Raw genomic sequence first — 22,435 nt, forward strand, 5'->3', positions numbered from 1 at the left:
TGGCCGTGCATTACACCCAGTCAAAAGGGCAATGGATACGCGCACTGCAAACTGTGTAGAACTGACATTAACATCACTCGTGGTGGTCGCGATGACTGCACGCGGCATGTCAACTACAAAAAACATATGGAGTATGCTGAAATGGCGAGTCAGGCGGAAAGTAAATCTGGGGGTATCCGGCAGTTTTTTACGAAATCTGTGGATGAAAAGACACGGAACGTGACACGTGCTGAAGCGGTGATGGTTGACCTGTGCTTGGAGTTGAACTTGCCAATTAATGCCATGAAATGTGAGTTAAACTTATTCAGTTTCTTTTTACATGTCTGATTTTTATTCACTGAAATATCAAACACTGGCTGTACTTCTTTAATTCAAAGTCTTTTCAGTGTTGCAAGTGCAAATGTACATGTAGTATGATCAAAAACAGAATTTTATGATTAGTGCTGTTGGGATTGTGGCAAAAAATGGATCATTCCACTGTTTTAAATACAATTATTAATGTCATTTTATTCAATGTCTCTTCTGAAGCATTATGCTGAAGTATTTATATATTGGGACATTAGTGCCGCTTTTCCACTACAAACGCGGCTGAGTCGGGCTGAGCCGTGCCGTGCTGAGTCGGGCTGAGCGGGGCTGTTGGAGTTGCATTTCGACTACAACTGCGCTGAACCGTGCTGGCTGGAAGTGGGTGGACACATTGGGTGGAGTTAGCGAAAGTGGGTGGACGTCAGGTGATGTCGTTAAGCAGCGCAAACAGTGACATCAGTGATCTTTTAAGCGGTAGTCTCACGACCCGGATAGTAAACAATAAACATGGAGGACATGGAGTCGTTAGTGTTGCTGGTCTTGGTTCTGTGGCTTGTTGTCACCGACAACGCCAACAGATACTGGCAAGAGCGTATAGATGAGGCGAGGCGCATAAGGCTTCAGAAATTCTCGTAATTCGTAATTCTTCTCCTTCCGGGTTTACGGTGTTTACAGATCCCAGCGCGCTCGCGGGGCGTGTGTGGGCATGTGAGGACACTCCTCCTCACCAATCAGTGCACAGGGGAGTGTCTGCTCACGCCCCCAGCCTCACTCGGCACGGTTTGGCTCGCTTCAGCCCCACTCCAAAACGGTGCGAGTTTTAGGGGCTAAGCAGGGCTGAAGCGAGCTGAGTCGTGCTGGTTTTTGGTAGTCGAAACGCGAGCCGTGTCGGGCTGAAGCGAGCTGAAGTGAGCTGAAAAAGGGTAGTGGAAAAGGGCCATAAGATAACAATGTCGGACTCTCTTTGGCATGAAATAAGAAATTTTTTTTTTTTAATTTTATTAGAATCCGTTAACAGGTAGAACATTTTGCCAGGCAATATAATATAATACTTTTGAGGAGTTACAGTCAATACCAATGATTGGTAGTCAACCGTAATGTCTGCAAACAGGGAACACTATTGTATTTATAAAAATGTGAGATATTGTATGCTCTAGAAATTTGTTGAGTGGAAATTCAGTTGATGGCTGCTCGCGTTTTGTTTATTCAATTCACACAAAACAGTTCTTTTTAATAATTTAAATGTTAAACATATTGGTGTATATATACCTCTTTATAATGGACATGCGCATAAATTAATGTTACTGAAAGTCATTCCAAAATACTGAAAAATGTTTTCAAGAATACTGAAATTCAGAATTTGGGGTAGGCATCTCTGATGATGGTATAAGTAAAAGTTTTCTAAATTTTGCCAGATGGCATTTTGCCTTGTTCCTATTGACATTGTAAACATCTGTACCAAAAATTGAGCCAATAGATAGTTTTCACATGACGTCACAGAGTCGGGGATTCCCTAGTGGCAGCCATCTTGGGGGTCCAGCTTACCGTACGGGTCACTGAGCACACATTGTAACGCGCGAGTACAAAGTCTTCAAAAGAACCCAAGCAGGCTATTTAAAGCTAGCAACGGTGCACACCTGTTGTATTCACGGCTGTCGTAATAGGTCAGATGATGAAATCAAGCAGAGCTTTTATGGAATTCCCACTGTACGGGAGCACGAAGGCGAGTAAACAAAGAAACTCAGCGTACAAAGTCTGCTCCGATCATTTTATAAGTGGTAAGTTGTTTAAATAAACAATCAATTGTGTTTAAGTTTGTTTTTGGAAACCAAAACATCATGTGAACAATCTGTGGAGAATGCCTAACTGGAACCGCTGAGTGTACGTTTACATTGTAATGTACACTTAATATCGCTCGTTTGTCACGTTTCTATTTGAAACTTGTCACTTCACTCACGCAAGGGTCATTTTTGGAAAACATTTTAGGTCTATTCTGTATGATTTGATTTGTGTTTGGGATGCAAACAGCGCGCCTTTTGGCGGATGCCGCCTGAATCGTGCAGATCCAATTTTTTTTTTTTTTTTTTGGGGGGGGGGGCGTTGGAGTGTCTGATTATAATTTCAAAGTAAATTCTGCATTAAAATGACTAAATAAGCAAATCCGTTACAGTCCATGAAACAGGAAGTATAAGGATGAGAAAAAAAACAGTTTAAATCGGAAAGCTGCGCACATTTGCGCAGCCCGTGCAGGACTGTGCATATGTGCGCAGCTTTCCGATTTAAACTGTGTTTTTTGGGACATACCAGCGCTCTGCGTGGCGGTGCTTCTGTGCTTGCTTTGTGGATCCATGGCCTGGTGTTCGAGCGATGTTGCTGACGGCGGCAGTGCTGGAGATGTGGGACTTGTTTTCGTGCGCCTTTTGGTGGGACCGTGGCTGCTACACCACGGGAATTACATCCTGACCCCTACTTGGTGGACTTTTAACTTTTTATTTATTTATTATATTTTTTATTTATTTATTTTTTCTTTCCTTATCTATAATTGTAAAGCGTCCTTGGGTTTTTTGAAAGGCGCTGTATAAATTTAACTTATTATTATCAATGCGAGCATCAAAAAATGCTAGGGCGACGAGATCTGACAGATACCACAAATGTCGTGCAATGCTCTTCAGTGCGGCATCTGCAATGCTTTTATCCGGATATAGATGCAAACTCTGGATCAAGTCCAAATCATTCTTTGGAGCATGGGTTGCAAGGGAAGCCTCATGCCAATACATTATGTAGATGAAACCAACGAAGTTGGTAACTTTCCTCACTGATTGTTTCTGCTTCAATGTCCGACTTGTCTGGGCCTCGAAAATAGATAAAAACGTTAACAATTTTTCAAAATTGTGAAAAAGGGTGTTTTCACACTTGGTCCCTTTCAGCCATCTAACCGAACTCAGATCGATGACTCGGCATTTTTTGCGCGTATGTGAACACTCCAACCGTACCCAGACCCCTTTAAAGCGAACCGAACTGAGACCACCTCAGGAGGTGGTCTCAGTACGGTTCGCTAAAAATCAGCGGTACGGTTCGCCTAATCTGCGCACTGTGAACAAAAAGTGCACCGGGTTCACTTCGCCTTTTTCACTGTAGTTAACCTTCTTCGTTTGCCGTAGTTGGTCACGTGACTAGCAGGGAAACTCAACTTCCTTTTGGAACTTACCACAGCCGCTTTACAGTTCTCTGAACTTACTGACTGATGAGTCGGCCACAATAATATAACTATATTGTGTGTGTTTATATTTGTGTGTGTATGTGTGTATATATATGAGTGATTCCACGCTTATGGGTACTGAAATGGGGACATGAACTTATTCACCTAAAACCATTTCTTTTTTTACCATCAGGTCACAAAACATGTAATCTTTAATGAATGATATGTTAAAAGATAACTTTAATTTTCTGAGATGTAATAAAAACATATTTATATGCCAAAGTCAAGCCTATGAGTTCCAAAATGATGTCTGTTACATTACTTCTGTTACGATTGTCCATCTCGCGTCTGTTACAAATTAATTACAATCTCGCTATATACCATGTTAATCTTATTGAAAGAATGTGTATGTTTATTCTACTACACATGTTTATTAATTATATTTGCTAAAACATCACCTTCCTATGTTTCAAAAAGTAATTCTACATTGTTAAAATTGAGAATATATATGTCCACAACACTTCTGTTACGTTCTGACTTTGGCATATAAATATGTTTTTATTACATCTCAGAAAATTAAAGTTATCTTTTAACATATCATTCATTAAAGATTATATGTTTTGTGACCTGATGGTTAAAAAAGAAATGGTTTTAGGTGAATTTTTAAAAATAAGTTCATGTCCCCATTTCAGTACCCATAAGCGTGGAATCACTTTTATATATAAAATTTATTTTCCTTAATCCGCACTATTTTGATCAAAGAATACAGCAGGGCAAGCATGGCAGCAGACATTTTGATTCAAGAGAAAATTACCCAGAATTCCGTGCACTGGGGGTCTGAGGGCTCTAGAGGTCCTGGTGTGAACAGAAAGAGGACTGAGGCCCCATCAAAGCTTAACTGGACCAGAAAGAGAACCCAGTCCTCTTTGTAATAAATTCACAGTGTGAACACAAAAAGAACTGAGTTCTTTTTCTGTTGGTCCACTTTTTGGTCCACTTAAAGAGGACTGAGTCTGGTTCCTTTAAAGGGGACCAGGTGTGAAAACACCCAAAGTGTGCCACCCCTAAATGTGCAGCAGTTAACTCCATTTTTGGTACAGATGCTTAGAATATCAATTGGAACAAGGCAAAAAGCGATCTGGCAAAATTTGGTGAAAGTCAATTTTATGAACCACCCTACTGTGTATGCGCTGTGGTAGGAAAGGGAGGGGTGGATTCATTCCCGAGGTCAGTGTAACGTTTCTGAAATGCCCTTTCTCCCGGTAGTGGCTGTTCTGTGTTGCATACCTTGGCCTGGTGTTGACATTCCCACTGCAATCCTGGAGTGTTTGAGCTCTGACGTTTCTGGGAGCTCGGAGATCCTGTCCTGAGTACACTTCATAGGTGCCAGTGAGCTGCCCTGAGCACACACTCGTATGTAAACGCAGCTAAAAATAGAGCTCTGTATATGAGCGAGGAGTGAGTTAGGGTGAGAGAAGCTGGACTTATTCCCTCTGCATTATCTCTCCGCCCTGAGAGTCTCCACTGTGTGTGTGTAACTGCTGTTAGTGTTCCTCACTGTAAATGAATGCTTGTGTTGAAGTATTTGGTTAGCGAGATGCCTGTTCCAGCATGAATAGTTTCACTTTAAGTGAACCTCGGCTTGTATAAACATTCGCCTGTGTTTTAGAGTATGGTTTTCGTTCTCTCTGAAATTTTGAAGTGGAGAAGCTTAATTTGTTTGCACAGTGGACACGCATGTTTTCCTGTGTAACAGGAAGATCTGCATCGTGCCTTGTGGGCTATTCTGACGAGGACTCGAACTAAAACAGGTTTTGCGTTTCAGGAAGGAAAGCTGATTTGATGATGCTCGGAGGAGCTCGTATCTCAAAGGGGCAATCGTAATTATTCTGAGGCTGATCAAAAAAGGCAGCCTGGAAAAACCCTTTGGATGAGGAAACTTGCATTTTCTTATGAGTTCTGAAAAGTAGGCACTTCCCTGATCTGAAATATTTCTCCTTTTGTATGTCTCAATTAAATGGTCAGCATTTTAAAGTGCTGATGACACGTTTTTGACATCCTTGGCGATGTTTTATAACATAAAAAGTAATTCCCGATGATCCATATATTAATTCACGAAGGCGCCTATTTTACAAGTTATGATGATAAACGCGGCTATTTGGGCAAATTTGACGGGGCTGCAGCACCCAAGAGACGAAAGAGGAGGAGGAGCTATATGACGTCAGCAAAAGAACCTTCCTCCTAACTTACGAGTTTGTTGTTGATGCGACAGGTGTTCAGTTTGTCATTATTAGTATTTTATTTATAATTAGTTATTATAATTAGTTATTATGCCTTCGCGTTGTGTTGCCGGCTTTCGCTCCAAAACCTACAAGGATGGGGTAAGTTTATTCAAGTTTCCCAGAGATCCCGAGCTGCATGCAAAGTGGGTGAAGCAAGTCAGGCGCACTCGTGATAAGTGGGAGCCCTCACCAACATCCGTCCTGTGCTCTGAACACTTCGATTTGGATTGTTTTGACACCCTTCCCAGCTTAAAAGAATCTCTTGGGTGTTCAGTTCAGCACAAACGTGTGTTACTACCATCAGCAGTGCCTACACAGTGTTGCCAGATTGGGAGGTATCCTGCCCAGTTGGGCGGTTTCAAGTGCATTTTGGTGGGTTTTGAACATATTTTGGGCTGGAAAATGTCAGCAGTATCTGTTGCCAGATACTGCTGAAGTTTTCCAGCCCAAAATATGTTCAAAACCCACCAAAATGCACTTGAAACCGCCCAACTGGGCGGGATTCCTCCCAATCTGGCAACAAAGCCAGTATTCCGGAGGGGGTCTAGTAGTAGCTATGCCGGATCCAAAGACAGTCCTCCTGTCAGAACATGTGTTGTGAAACGACATAAGATAAAGGTATGTAGAGCTATAGATTCTACATGATAATCATAAATGTAATCATAAAGTCGGCGTGATATCAGTCATGTATTTGCTTGTGAAAGCTTGTGGCTTTCATGTAACTGCCGCCTAGCAACGAGAGGCAAAGGGTAAAGAGGGCAGGCTATCACAGATTCTATTCGGAAGAGATCAACACAATTCTAGACTCCCAGAAGAGGAAGAGCTAGCACTAGAGAGTTCACCTGCGTTTTCATGCGCCATTTCCATTGAGTAGAACCAGAGTAGAACAGCCAGTGACCCGCAGTGTGTTCTCCCGCTGACGTCACAACATGGCCATGAGCCACGGACCCAGTTTTCTTGCGCTGTGCAATTAAAAGTTGGATATTTGTGTAACAACAGCTTCTTTTCACGTAATTATAACAGAAATCTAACATGTTTGCCATGTTGTATAGTTTATTTAAGAAATTGCATAGAGTCATGTTCGTGTCATCAGCCCTTTAAAGTCTGCTTACCCTAAAAGTCAAGGGGGGGGTCACGCTTGCTCATAGCCAGCCTGACTTCTTTTTTTCTTTTTTTTTTTAAATTACAAATTTTCTGAACATGATTCATTTGCCAGGGCTCGACATTAACAGTAGCCCGATTGCCCGGGGCAACCTTTCAATAGATTCGGACAACCAGACTCTCACAAATGCTTGCCCGATCGGGCAACTACCCAAATATGTCAACTTGCGTGAAAAACGATGTTTATTCATTCATATTATGATGAAATTCCATCACGATTTGCGATTGGTTGACTCGGAAAGACCGCGTCCGTGTTATCATTACGGGATGTTCAACAACTAGCGGAATTCACATTTGCACATCGCGGGCTCGCAATGCAGTTTCCTATTGCTAATAATTATCGCATAGTGCATATTCAGTGTTCTATTCAGACCCTCCAGGATTTCGCAATGTTGCGATTTGCAACTTCAATGCAAATTCAACCAATCCCTGCGAATTCAGGGCGGTGTTATGATTATATCCAATCACCGCAACTTTCACGCAAATTTGACCAATCGTTGGCGTCGTCTTGAGGTGACGTCGACAAACTACGTTCAAGAGAAGCAGCATGCGTGCAGTGTTGCCAGATTGGGCGGTTTTAAGTGCCTTTTGGCGGGTTTTGAACATATTTTGGGCTGGAAAACGTCAGCAGTATCTGGCAACACTGCATATGCGAGTCAGTGTTTATGTAGGCTTAAATTCTGTTACTGAAAGTGTGTTATGTTTACAGTGAAGGATTGTGCGCACTTTATTATTATTTTTTTTACTTAATACAAGAAATTAATGGATGCCAACATTTTTGCCAAAATGGTATTTTATTTTCCATTGTTTAGGCAGCTTCAGCATCATACTGAGATTCTGTTCAAATTGTTTTTTTTTTTCCTTCTATGAAGCCTGAGCCATTTATTTTATTAGTTTATAATTATTGTTTAATTTAGTCTTCAGGAGAGACTGCCTGCACACAGTACTAGTATTAATAGTTTTTTTTTTTTTTTCTTACATGAAAGCTGAGGCATTTATATTATATTTTAAGGTAACTTCATGTTGTGCTGTGAGGTTCTATGCACTTTAACTTTTGAACCAACAGGTGCATTTGGATAAGTAAAGCCTATTTTTCTGCATTTTTGTAGTCCTGGTAATCTTTTATATTGGTAAAGTTGTTTATAGGACCGTTTCTCAGTGTCTTTTTGTTTTTTAATCAACAGTTTTTCAGTAATAACTTAATATTTAACAATCACTCAATTTTGATCACAAAAAGAGAAAATCACAACAATTTCTCGCAACTTTCACTTCCTCCCGCAATGTAATCGCAACAGCAACCTAAAAATCACCACAACTTTCATCGCAATTTTTTGGAAACCCCCCCCCCCCCGCAACATCAGACATTTTAGCCCACAACAATCACAAAAAAGGCCCGCGGAATCCTGGGGGGACTGTCTATTGGTATGTCCTTCACTACATGACTAATTATCGCATTACTTGCACGGGGCGCTAGTGTCAATGCTTGTTGATACAGACAGCGTCTGAGAAGGTTGAATAATAAATAAAAAAAAAAAATGTAATATTTGGGCAACCATGTTCTGAGTTCGGGCAACAAGATTTCTATAAATGGTTGCCCAAATGGGCAACCATGTCTCAAAGTTAATGTAGAGCCCTGTTTGCATATTAAAGCATTTGGCGTTAATGGTGTAATGCAACTGACATTAGAAATTTGTCTCTTTATAGGTATGCGCAGTAAAGCGATTCGCATGCAAATAGAAATTATTGGTTGATTTTTGAATCCATTTTGAAAGAATGGAAATCTGACTTTTTTTTTTTTTTAAATAGTGTGAATTGCTATGACTGCTGATGTAGACTGGGATTCAGCAGCCAGGCAGGATCACGTTCATAACCAGCAGCTCCAGCCACCCCAAGATCATCGTCCATCGAGTATCCCACAAGCGACAGGTGGAGACAAGTTGGGCCACACGGACACAGCTCTAGGTAAGGCTGCTTAGAGGTTTGCGCGGGTTGGATTTTTCAGTCCCGCCCGCGCCCGCAAAGAATTATGATTTTTCAGTCCCGCTCCCGCGCGCGCCCACAAAAAATTGATTTTCAGTCCCGCTCCCACCCGCGCCTGCCATATTTTGTCCCGCCCGCAAATCCCGCATGATGCAAACGTTCGCGTTATTTCTCAGGAAAGTTCTTGTCTTAACACAGTGTGATGGTGCCCCGCCCCCTACTTTGAGTGGATTTGAGCATAAATATCTACAGTTCACGTTTGTTATTATTTACCTTGTTTCTGAATTCAGCATGTAGTGTCTCTCTCATAATAATAATAATTAGTGCTGTCGAGCGATTAAAATATTTAATCGTGAATCGCACATTTTTGTCACATGAGAAACCATTGTAATTCTCTGATCAACATAGTGAATGGGCTTGCTTTGTACCATGAGTGAAGTGATTTACTGCTTGAGTTAGTCTACAACTCTAATCAGAGAGACAGGTTACACAGTGACGGTAGGCTTGACTCAATGCTATCCCAGAAATCCTTCCTGTAACATGCAAATTTGGCCGCCTCTGATTGGACAGCCAAATTTGCATATTACAGGAAGGATTTCTGGGATAGCATTGAGTCAAGCCTACCGTCACTGTGTAACCTGTTTAAAACACGTTTTTAGTTAGCGGGACTGCAGCTTCTCACCGCTCCCGCCCGCGCCTGCATATGTGCATTCCCGCTCCTGCCCGCACCTGCATATGTGCAATCCTGCTCCCGCCCACGCCTGCATATGTGCACTTCCGGTCCCGCCCGCGCCCGCAATGAGCTTTCAAAATTTGTCCCGCGCCGCACTGCTTTGCGGCGGGTCTCACGAGTCCCGCGGGACTCCCGCGGGAGTGCAGGGCTCTAAGGCTGCTACACGCGTTATCCACAAGCTTCCTTCCAGTAAGGAACTGGAACAATAACCTGTCTTTCCAGTTGCAAAGCCAGTTCCAAATAATTGGTCAGGATTTGATAATGGCATCAGTATCAAATCAATTCCCTTCCCTGTTAGGTACTTGGGATTCTGGTATAAATGGGAGCTTGGATTTTAATGACGGATCTGAACTGACGTTTTGAATGATTATTGCAGCAACGGCTCAGCAGTTAGGGCTGCAGACTGATCGGAAAATTGTTTGAATCCCAGCGCTACCAAGCTATCTCTGTTAGGTCCTTAACCCTCCGTCATCTGGATTAAAACATCAGCCAAATGAGTAAATGCAAACGAAATTATACAGCCTGTAAATAAACAGAGACGAAACACCACAAAAGGGGTGTTCACACGGCACATATTTGCATCGATGCTGCACCGATGTATTTTGTTGCGATATATCTTACACCGGTGTAAATTTTGTGGAGCGTTCACACGTCACAAACCTGCTTACTAGAGAGAAGCGTGTTAGCACCGGTGCAGCCCCACTTGCGTTCACACGGCAGTTTTTGCGACCGTGCTATACGATTAGTAATAATGCGGAAATGAAATATGCGCATGCGTGAAAATGTACTCCCTTTTCCCGGTTGTCATGGCATCATCAAGTGCCGGGAAAACAACGTGGATGAAGACACCAGTGTTGTCAGATACTGCTGACGTTTTCCAGCCCAAAATATGTTCAAATCCGCCAAAATGCACTTAAAACCGCCCAATCTGGCAACACTGGAAGACACGCAGTTCTGTTGTTGATATTCGCCATTTTGGAAGCGCAAAATACCAGGATACAAATTATGCAATGCCCGTATGTAATCAACTCTCCTCACGCGTAGCGAGTCTACCCCTGTAGCGTTCAGACGTCCCATTTTATATCGGTGCTGCCCCGCAAACTAGCATTTACTCCGGAGTAAATTTCTTAAACCACCTCCCGAGCAGGGTTAGATTTGCACTGGTTTAAGCAGCTTTCAGGGGCTACACCGCTATAACTTTGTACCGTGTGAACGCTCTACCGGGGCAGCCCCGGTGCTACACCGGAGTAAAAGTTGCCGTGTGAACACCCCTAAAGAGAGATGCTGGTAAGTTTGTCCCCACTACTGTAAAAGATGATGGCCAAAGATCTAGACTTTCTTCACAGATAGCATTGTGTGTGTTTTTTTTAGGAACAGCTGGCTTGTATAGGGAAGTGATGTAATGCAACTAAACAGACTTGAAACCAGCTGCGGTTTGTGAGGTTTTAAAGAGGCAGCTGGCACAATATCCTCAACTCCATGTTCCTTACCAACACTAAAGGACTTGGCAAACGTTTCAAGACGTTCAGCTCTTCTGTAGCTGAAAAGATTGAGGTTAAACAGGATTAGTGGTAATGTGCCTTCTGGCATAAGATTATAAGGCTGTTGATGGAAGAGAGACTACAGCTCTAGAAGGGCACTTGAGACGGTAATAAATCCGTGCGAGTTTACGGTCAAGCTTGTCAAAAGTATAATTTATTTCCATAAAAACACTTTCATTATAGCTGATACAAAGTCATTTTTATTTTCCCCCAAAAAAGCTTCTCATCGTCTGTATGGCGTAAGAGTACAGCTCGTTTACTGTACAAATGAATTCCCCCTTCTTCTCTACTCTTTCCCATATGTCTAAATTGTACATTATGATTAATGCTGCTTTCCTTCAAGTTGTCTCCCTATTGGCGTTTTTTTTTTTTTTTTAAAGCTACACAGCCTCAGCAGTAGCCTAGTAAACTAGACCCACGCGCCTAGCGGCCAAAAATATTTTTGCCTAGCGAGTGGGTCTAGCCTCGCACCATATAAACAAAAATACCCCGGGCATCAAATCATGCCCGCCAATCACAACGCAAGGTTTTTGTTTGGATTCTTTGGGCGGGCTTTTGCAGGAGTGACGACAAAGTTGCGCGACGCTGGAGAAAGCACAACAGGAAAGATGGCTACGGCTAGTGAACAGCGCGCGTTTGACTCCGCTTTGGAATCAGTTTTAGAAGAATTAGACTTGGGGTTTTCGTTGAAACATGAGCAGGAAGAGGCTCTCCGCTCATTCCTTTTCAAGAAGGACGTTTTCGCTGTTTTGCCAACCGGCTATGGCAAAAGTCTGATCTACCAGCTGGCTCCGCTCGTAGCCAAAAGGATGGGGCTAGTTTGTGCAGTACGAAGAATTAATAAACAGCTTTGAAACATTACTTTTTGATTGTTTCTTATTTTCCCGTTATTTTAAATTTAAGGGAAATTATCTCACCAAACACCACTAAATAAAAACTCTCAAAAACAGTTTAAGCAAACCCTTGAAAAACACTTGGAAAAAATAAGAGTCTATGTTAAGTATGTGGTACAGACTCCAAACTTGTGGTCATTATCTCCAAACTTCTTAATATCTAGAACCTGTTAAATAATTTTTCAAAATGCGTATTAATTAATAATTTCAAGGTCTCCCCCACTGCTTTCTGTCGCTCTGACTACGTCACAGTCACTGTTGCGCTGATTGGTCAGAGCGTTGGCCTATACGCACAGAGACAGTTTGAAAGACAGCGGTTTGTTCCTCCCACACCCTTCGGAAATGTCTACAGATTGAGGCCAGACTAAATATTCACATTTAGTCTGGCTTGCCAGGCTACCTCAGCAGTAGAGTTGAATTAATTCAGCATGTCAGTTGCGTTCTTAGAGTTGAATTCAGGTTGTATTCCTTTTTACACTTGTTTTGCCACTTTTCATTAGTTCAGCAGTCAGCGAGCTGGAAAAATGATTTTGCAAAATGGCAGCTTGTGGTTTTTTTTTTTTTTTTTTAAAGATATTTTTTTGGGCTTTTTGCACCTTTATTGGATAGGACAGTGTAGAGACAGGAAATGAGCGGGAGAGAGAGACGGGAAGGGATCGGGAAATGACCTCGGGCCGGAATCGAACCCGGGTCGCCCGCATTCATGGCATGGCGCCTTAACCACCTGAGCCACGACGCCCCAGCTTGTGGTTTTTTTGACCCTCTGTAACCTGCCGTACACTGACGGGATCCCTTTGAAATGACTCGCGTTTTTAGACGGAAATTACCTTACTGTAGCAAAGAGTTATCTGGATGTACTGTAGTGCCTCTGGAAACAACATTTGGCGTAATTTTTTTTGAAATGCCTTTATAAGCCCAATCGTCCTAAATGTCTCATTATGTAATTGAAGGTTACGTTTTAGTGAAATGGATTTACCAGGAGGACGTAAGTTTCACTGGCTGTAGTAATAACGCAGCTGTTTTATTAAATCCTTTTTGAGCCTGATTTGATAATGGAATCCTGAATAAGATTACATGTATAAAGAAATCTGGATTTTTAACTTAAAGTTGGTCACACCACTCCCATTGCAGACTTGGGGCATTATTGTAGCCTGGCAAGCCAGACTAAATGTGAATATTTAGTCTGGCCTCGATCCGTAGACATTTCCGAAGCGGGTAGGAGGAACAAACCGCTGTCTTTCAAACTGTCTCTGTGCGTATAGGCCAACGCTCTGACCAATCAGCGCAACAGTGACTGTGACGTAGTCAGAGCAACAGAAAGCAGTGGGGGAGACCTTGAAATAAATAATTTTTCAAAATGCGTATTAATTAATAAACAGGTTCTAGATATTAAGAAGTTTGGAGATAATGACCACAAGTTTGGAGTCTGTACCACATACTTAACATACACTTTTTTTTCAAGGGTTTGCTCAAACTGTTTTTGAGAGTTTTTATTTAGTGGTGTTTGGTGAAATAATTTCCCTTAAATTTAAAATAACGGGAAAATAAGAAACAATCAAAAAGTAATGTTTCAAAGCTGTTTATTAATTCTTCGTACTGCACAAACTAGCCCCATCCTTTTGGCTACGAGCAGAGCCAGCTGGTAGATCAGACTTTTGCCATAGCCGGTCGGCAAAACAGCGAAAACGTCCTTCTTGAAAAGGAATGAGCGGAGAGCCTCTTCCTGCTCATGTTTCAACGAAAACTCCAAGTCTAATTCTTCTAAAACTGATTCCAAAGCGGAGTCAAACTAGCGCTGTTCACTAGCCGTAGCCATCTTTCCTGCTGTGCTTTCTCCAGCGTCGCGCAGCTTTGTCGTCACTCCTGCAAAAGCCCGCCCAAAGAATCCAAACAAAAACCTTGCGTTGTGATTGGCGGGCACGATTTGATGCCTGGGGTGTTTTTGTTTATATGGTGCGAGGCTAGACCCACTCGCTAGGCAAAAATATTTTTGGCCGCTAGGCGGGTGGGTCTAGTTTACTAGGCTAGCATTATTGTTCACTGTGCAACCACTTTTTAACAACGCTTCTCACACACACAATGTTTACATTTATTTATTTATTTATTCCTTTTTACATGTACTACCTGAGTACACACACTCAACTTTCCGCACGTTAACGGTAACGCGTACTGGTTGGCACTAGGGATGGCGAAAACTAAAAAAAAATCTTGACCGACCACCGAGCCTCATTAGCCGGTTAAAGTCGGTTAACCTATGAGTTTAAAATTCTAGAATTGTAATTATTAGAATCTATTCTAAATCTAACCGCGAGCATCCGCACATTCAGTCCCAGTCGCTGCCCTCCACTCACATTACCTTTTCTACAACGCGAAACATTTAGTCAAACGCGGCACTGATGTCGAGGGGTTTGTATTGGAGCGGAGGACAAACGGCTCCAGCTTAGAGACAGTTTCAGTTGGCCATGATGACGTTGAAAATAAAGTCAAGTGCTAGAAGAAGTACATAACATTCAGTGATGGGAATAACGGCGTTAAAATAAAGGCTGTTATGACACCAGGTAATCTAATTAATTAGCTACAATCGTTATACCGCCGTTACCAATATCAACACGCCATTACTGCATAGTATTGAAGTTGCTCTGAAGCCGCCACTGACTTGGCTCACAGACATAAAAGCTGTGTTTGTCACTCCCCGTCCAGACACCGCGGTCATTCCATTCTCTCCCCTTCCCTCCAAAAGTCGGCATCTGCGCCTTTAGTTTGTGTGGAGAGATATGATCTGCAATAACATGCATTGTTGGCTACAGACCGAAACATACTTTCAGAATGCACTGGCCAAGGCAGGACTAAACTCGATGTCTCATCTCATCTCATTATCTCTAGCCGCTTTATCCTTCTACAGGGTCGCAGGCAAGCTGGAGCCTATCCCAGCTGACTACGGGCGAAAGGCGGGGTACACCCTGGACAAGTCGCCAGGTCATCACAGGGCTGACACATAGACACAGACAACCATTCACACTCACATTCACACCTACGGTCAATTTAGAGTCACCAGTTAACCTAACCTGCATGTCTTTGGACTGTGGGGGAAACCGGAGCACCCGGAGGAAACCCACGCGGACACGGGGAGAACATGCAAACTCCACACAGAAAGGCCCTCGCCGGCCCCGGGGCTCGAACCCAGGACCTTCTTGCTGTGAGGCGACAGCGCTAACCACTACACCACCATGCCGCCCTAAACTCGATGTGCCTTCTAATAATAATTTTAAAAAAAAACCAGAATAGTAATTTGTAAGCTAAAAAGTCTAGCCTGATACTTTTTGAGACTTTTCTTTCACCGAGTGGCAGCTGTCTTCAACTGGGGCGGGAGGGCGGGACATGACTGAATGGGTGTTTCTGATTTGTCAGCTGTCGTCCTTACACCGCATGGCATGCCCCAAGCGTTTACAACACAGAATTCCAGGCTCTCCGCTCCAAAATCGGCAGCTTCAAAACGATTTTTTTTTTTTTTTAACTGACAACCAAAAAAAAATTAACCGGTTGACGTTGATTCGGTCAACCGTCTGTCAAACGGTCATCGGTTAACATCCCTAGTTGGCACTGTACTGTTTGTGCTAGTTGTCGTTTTTTGCACCATCCTGTCCTTGTTGTGTCAAGTCAAGTTTATTTGTATCGCGCTTTTAACAGTAGACATTGTCGCAACGCAGCTTTACAGAATTTGAATGACTTAAAATATGAGTTAATTTTATCCCTAATCTATCCCCAATGAGCGAGCCTGTGGCGACGGTGGCAAGGAAAAACTCCCTCAGACGACGTGAGGAAGAAACCTCGAGAGGAACCAGACTCAAAAGGGAACCCATCCTCATTTGAACGACATGATTATAACATGAACAGTTTCAACATGAAGTCAGTTTCGTTGATGTTATAACTCTTCATTGATGGCAACTTGAGTGCGAAACTGTTCATGACGACTGCAGCCCTAAAGTTAGCAAGTCAACTGTAGTCCTCAGCCATAAAAGCATTACTGTAAGCGTCTGTCCGGAGCGTCTTCCAAGTGTGACTTTCAACTGTCCATATGGGGCCGTCCTCCACAGGAGCGATGCGATGAGACTCCGACCAGACACAGGACACCAGGATGGATCAGACGGGTTGTGTGCATTTTGTCTGTCTGCAGACTCTAAACTACACACCACATGTACCACTTTTCCACCAAATCAGTTCCAGGGCTGGTGCTGGTTCACAACTCGTTCAACTTGCGAGCCAGCTGAGAACCAGTTTGCTTTTCCATAGCTCGCGGTGCTAAGGGAAGCCACGTCAGTTACGTCGCTGTATACGTCAGTTACGTCGCTACGTTTGCATAAACCTTGGTGCGAATATCGAAGCAAAAACAACACGGAAGAAGCAGCAGCAACAACAGTAATAATAATGGATGACTTCGCGTTTGTACAGCTGCTGCTTCTCGTCGCTTAAAAATGGCGATCTTTCGCGGTCTTGTTATTGTTGTTGGTCTTAACAACTCCCCCCCCCCCCCCCCCCCCCGCTGATGTAAGCGGTTCTTTCCTCTGGCCCAGCAGAGAGTTGGTGCTAGCCTGGAACCGGTTTTTCTGGCCCCAGAGCCAGTTCTTTGTCAGTGGAAACAGAAAACCCGGTTCCAAACTAAGCACGGGCCCCGAACCAGCCCTGGAACTGCTTTGGTGGAAAAAGGGGCAATAAAGTGCAATGTTTGCACTCTTGTTATATTTGTAGTCCTGTGATTTGTTTAACGCAGCACCGTGGTCCTGGAGAACCGTTTTGTTTTAACTGCATACTGTACCCACTGTATATGGTTGACATGACGATGAAAAAGCCTTTGACCTTGAAGTACGTTTAGAGATCAAATTTCAGCCTTTTCTTAAAACTTGTCCTAAAACCCACCATTGTGTTTTCAGCAGTGTGTTGAAGAGGGCTATTTAAACACCAAGCTTTCCTGGACTACACTGGTTAAACACCATGGAGTGCAGGATCACCCTGTTGGATGGCTCCGACTACACTTGCACGGTGGAGGTGGGTGTGGCTAAAAAGGACTTTTGACTCGTAAAGAGAACCAAAAATTGTGTTTACTAATTTTGTAATGATGCTTTCTATGAGGTAAATGAAAAATATCATGCAATGCTGTTATCTAATTAGAACAGCGCTATTGAATTCTCAATTCTGATTGGTCAAAAGATGTTGATTTTTCTTTTCTATACCAGGCAGATTCTACCATAACAGAGGCCAGTTAAGTCCCATCTGCTTAAATTGCTGAATTGATTATTTTGATCATTCTGTTAAGTTTTTCTAGTAGCATTTGGGGTCTTGGACATTCACAGTAAATTTTAGGACAGTAGTCCTGGTAACTAATTAATAAAAGCCTGACATGACAGACATGCTAAATGACAATAGAAACACATCGGTTTCTATCATCAAAATCTGACAGACAAACTAACGTCTACCATCATATTCTGACAGACACTCTAGATGACAATAGCAACAAAACTGTTTCTTACATTATTAATCTGACAAATTTAGTAATAATATTAAAATACCTCATCACTAGAACCAAATAATAAAATAAAATATTGAAATAAAAAAGATGAAAATTTATTTTCAAAATTGAAATATCAACAATAATTGTCAGAACAGTGACGATAGACACGACTGTCACTTTCGCGGGGAAATAACACATTGAAATGGCCTGTCGGCTGAAAGGGTCGTAAGCGGCTCTGATTTATCTCAACTTAAGATAGTTTTCCTCCAGAAAAATTTAAATATGAATGCACAAATATATTCTCAATGTTTCTATCGTCAAAAATTTCTATGGTCAGGATAGCTGACTGAAAATCTTACCTTGATTTATTTGATGAAATCTAGCTGTCAGAACTCCAAGTCTTGCCCGGAAGTAAATGTCTGCTGTCACAAAAATCACGCGCAGTAGAATTTCCTCTTTGCGTCAGTCAACATGTGCGTGGCGAGGGCTTGAATTTTGCTATCGTCAGGTGCATTTGACTGACAGACTGACGATAGCATTTTTTAAAAATAACTGTGGGCTTCTCTCGTGAACGAAATAGTTTTTTCGCTGTTAATCTATTTCAACTCTATCTGTTGGCACCCAAAAATGATAAAGCCACACGATAACTACCAAAGATCCATAATGGCAGAGTCTATCGTCAGGTCATCTGACAGAAATTCAGTGACGATAGCAACAGGGATAATGAAAGGGATTTTTAAAACGGGAGTTATGTCTGTCAGATATGTCAAAGAAATAGAACTTTATTCTTTAAAAATCTTTTATTGATATACTCGGTGTATTTTTAAATGACGTACTGTTTTAGAAGACCAAATACCACATTTTCAATCTTGAAAATATTACCTCACTGAAAAAAGGACAAGAAAAATTTCTTATTTTGTGGGCAAGTGGTTAATGGATCCAGTTACGGTAGAATCTGCCACATTCTAACCTGTACAGCACCATGAACCTAGAGTCCATTTGTTTTCTACCCAAACTTATTCAAGGTGTATGGCTCTGTCTGTTCTTTAAAAACATTCAAGTGCAGTAGGGTTTTTTTTTGTTGTTGTTATGCCAAATATTTTCCTAATTCTCTTTCTTTCGTGTCCGGTTGGAGCAGAAGGAGATTAGTGTATTTTCAGGGCTTTGAGAGTCAGGATTTGTTAAAGTGCATATTCTGGACCAATTTCGTTTTTTTTTTTTTTTTTTTAATATGAAAGTATGTCCCTTTACACACTCATCCAGAAGGGTAATTTTGCACAAGATCATCTGTCTACAGCAGAAAAAAATAAAATAACAAAACACGTCTGGAAAAATCCCAAGGGAGTCTGGAGCCAGATTCGTGACGTCACCTGCGGAAGCGCCAGCAGGCTGCGAGAGCTTTGCACGGTTTCAGTGCACAGCCTGTGTAGACCAAGCGCTCCCATTTCTCTCTCATTGTCCGGTCTTTTGGGAAACGATGAGTACTAATCCCATCAAGACTGGTGTTGCTACACCCTCCTACGATACATCTGTTAACCATTTTAATAATTACGCGATAACGTTGAAGAAATTTGCAGAAAACCACCAGGTCGTTTTCTCAGAAACAAACCAGCGCTGATGTAGGATTCAGAAGGAGGCGTCCCGCACGCGACGTCACGAAAATCAATGTTTGCCGGGAAATCCAAATGCCAAGTTTTTTCAGAGGCGGACCAATTCGCCTCAAATGGCTTGACTTCAACTGAATTTTTCTGGTATTGCACAAAATGCAAAATGTGACCGATATTTGACCAAAGTTTAATATAAAATAGGAGGATTACATCGATCTTGCTCCTGAATTTCCCCGTGATATGCACTTTTAACTGTAGTTGCTGTGCATTAGCTTGCAGTTGAGATTAAATGATGACCGACCTGCAACAGACGCAATGACCTTACACAAGGTTCACTGGTGCATGATGAAAGGATCATCTAGCAACTTGCTTGTAGATTGCTAGCCGACGTAGCCATTTTATTTCACGTCGTCTTGAATTGTTCTGGCTCTTCGTGACATTCTTCAAAGTGTTCAGATGCTTTGGAGGGGGGAAAAATCAGTGTAATTTAAGATGGAGGCGTTGAGGATCGTGTGTGTGATGTTCGAGGTCTGGCAGAGTGAGTGTATACAGGCAGACCAGCCAAATCTTGGGTTTTCCTTTCCTGGACCCCAGTGCTTTTCACCCACTGCTATCCAAAATTACAGTTTGCAAAATTACATGCTGTGTAATCTGAAGCATGTGTAAACCATCCTAGCACTGCTTGTTGCTCTCCTTCTACAACTAATTTAACGGAGTAGACTCGAGTACTGTTTGCTCGCTCAGTCGCGGGTGTCGTATGCTTCCGGTGCAGGGTAGCTCGTTTTGATTTGATTTGATTTTAATTTGCACATCTTGGCAGCAGAACAGATTGTTTTAACAGGACGTAGTATTGCCATTAGATAAGGCTGTCGGATTATGCGTTCGGCTTGATCAACTCGTCCCTCAGTGTGTCGGCGTTCCTGCAGGCACACGACAAACCTGTATATGAAAATTTTAAGAAGTTTCTGAGTCAAAACGCATGTGTTTTTCCGGTGTGGTAATGCAACTTGTTTTTGTTCTTGAAACCACAGAGGATATATTTACCCAATAAACCACCCCGATCATGGTTTCACCTTATTGCACCATAACAAACTGACTTTCAAAACGAGTCACATGATGCCGTAATATTTTTAGCAGTAACGTGCTTTGTCATCAACAGAAGAAAGCCAAAGGCCAGGTCCTGTTTGATAAAGTATGTGACCACCTCAACCTGATGGAGAAGGACTACTTTGGTCTCACGTATCGTGATGCAGAACATCAGAAGGTACTAAATGCTTTCAAGCTTGCCCTTATCACTACATGGGTTTTTGTTTTTTTTTCTTCCCCTTTTGAGCATCACCGCTATAATTATCTTGTACGGAAGCCAAGAGAGGCCCTTCATATAATCCTATTTTTTTTATTCACCTTGTTATTCCGAGATAACGACATAATTAATCAGGGATCCCAGACGTCCGCTATTTAGCGGAATTCCGCTATTTTCTAGCGAAAGTGGTTTTTTTTTTTTTTTTAAATCTCTTGTATATCCATTAAAAATATGTTTAAGTAAAATGACCAGCAGAATACGTTCTGATTTGGTTTGCTTGTTTAGCGATGTTTTCGTCGGCTTCGTTTGTTCTCGTTGACATTCGGGAACACTCGGAAGTTAAATTGATGTAAATACCGCGAGCAGTGTTGCCAGATTGCGCGGTTCTCCGCCCAGTTGGGGAGTTTCAAGTGCATTTTGGCGGGTTTTGAACATATTTTGGGCTGGAAAACGTTAGGAGTATCTGGCAACACTGACCGCGAGACTGTACGCGATAGAACAAGAAAACAATATGGCTGCGCCCATTTGCTAGAAAACATGTTTTAACTCCGTTCGTGCTTTTGTTTCTAATGCGTTGAACTTAATTCAGAGCACTGCAGGAACATCAGAAAAGCAGAAGGAAAGATCAGAGAAACAAAAGCGGAGAAAACTGGAGGAAAGACAGAATGCACCCCAGAAAAGAGCATTAAATTCCTTTGCAGTGAAACCTTTCAAAAAGAGAGGTTTAGGGGGCGTCGTGGCTCAGGTGGTTAAGGCGCCATACCATGAATGCGGGCGACCCGGGTTCGATTCCGGCCCGAGGTCATTTCCCGATCCCTTCCCGTCTCTCTCTCTCTCCTGCTCATTTCCTGTCTCTACACTGTCCTATCCAATAAAGGTGCAAAAAGCCCAAAAAAATATCTTAAAAAAAAAAAAAAAAAAGAGAGGTTTAAATCAAATATCTCCAGTATTTGCTGGACATATGTATATATCTAATATTACTGAATCATTGATTTCTGCTCATATTCATGATTTTTGAAAAATGAATGTGGCTTATATTGGACTAGTTTTGACATTAACTTGAAACAAAAAAAAATAAACAAATGAGATGAACTATGGATACTATTGTTATAACAAAATCAGTGGAATATTTAGGCAAGTATATTCTTCAAAGCTACATTTTCGTCTAATTTTTATAAAAAAATTTTGCCACTTATGTCATTGATTACAAAATATGGCATCAAATAGATACACATTATGGTTAAATTCTGTTGCTTTTCTATGTTAAACCTATGTAAAAAATGTGTTCTATAGCATCTTTAAATGTTAAAATCTCAACAGCTTCAGGCAGCCCCCTTGACCCCTGCTGATAGTTTCTCATCTCATTATCTGTAGCCACTTTATCCTGTTCTACAGGGTCGCAGGCAAGCTGGAGCCTATCCCAGCTGACTACGGGAGAAAGGCGGGGTACACCCTGGACAAGTCGCCAGGTCATCACAGGGCTGACACATAGACACAGACAACCATTCACACTCGCATTCACACCTACGGTCAATTTAGAGTCACCAGTTAACCTAACCTGCATGTCTTTGGACTGTGGGGGAAACCGGAGCACCCGGAGGAAACCCACGCGGACACGGGGAGAACATGCAAACTCCACACAGAAAGGCCCTCGCCGGCCACGGGGCTCGAACCCGGACCTTCTTGCTCTGAGGCGACAGCGCTAACCACTAGCCTACACCACCGTGCTGCCCGGTGATAGTTTCTTACATTCCTCTATTTTTTTTCAATTACTGCTGGGATCCCTGATTAATTCAGGATCTCGAGAAAACAAAACTAATTCGAGATCTCGAGAAAACAAAACCGTTATTTCGAGATCTCGAGAAAACAAAACAATTATTTCATGATCTCAAGTAAACAGCTGAGAAATGGTTCATTCAGGTGC

At 42.2% G+C, this 22,435-nt stretch overlaps 1 protein-coding gene across 6 annotated transcripts in view; it reads left to right on the forward strand.

Annotated features, from left to right (window-relative positions):
• LOC132871760 (band 4.1-like protein 3) overlaps nucleotides 1-22,435 on the forward strand; it is a 105,275-nt gene that overhangs the window by 25,883 nt on the left and 56,957 nt on the right. For 5 of the 6 annotated variants that reach the window (XM_060906243.1, XM_060906248.1, XM_060906246.1 and 2 more), the window contains exons 2-4: nucleotides 8,755-8,910; nucleotides 17,024-17,138; nucleotides 20,368-20,472. In XM_060906243.1, the coding sequence (XP_060762226.1) occupies nucleotides 17,085-17,138; nucleotides 20,368-20,472 (159 nt within the window). In that variant the 5' untranslated portion in view covers nucleotides 8,755-8,910; nucleotides 17,024-17,084. The remainder of the gene's footprint in view (nucleotides 1-8,754; nucleotides 8,911-17,023; nucleotides 17,139-20,367; nucleotides 20,473-22,435) is intronic. The other variant, XM_060906245.1, reaches the window with a different exon arrangement.

The sequence above is a fragment of the Neoarius graeffei genome, chromosome 23, assembly GCF_027579695.1.
Source record: "Neoarius graeffei isolate fNeoGra1 chromosome 23, fNeoGra1.pri, whole genome shotgun sequence".
Classification (NCBI taxonomy): Eukaryota; Metazoa; Chordata; class Actinopteri; order Siluriformes; family Ariidae; genus Neoarius; species Neoarius graeffei.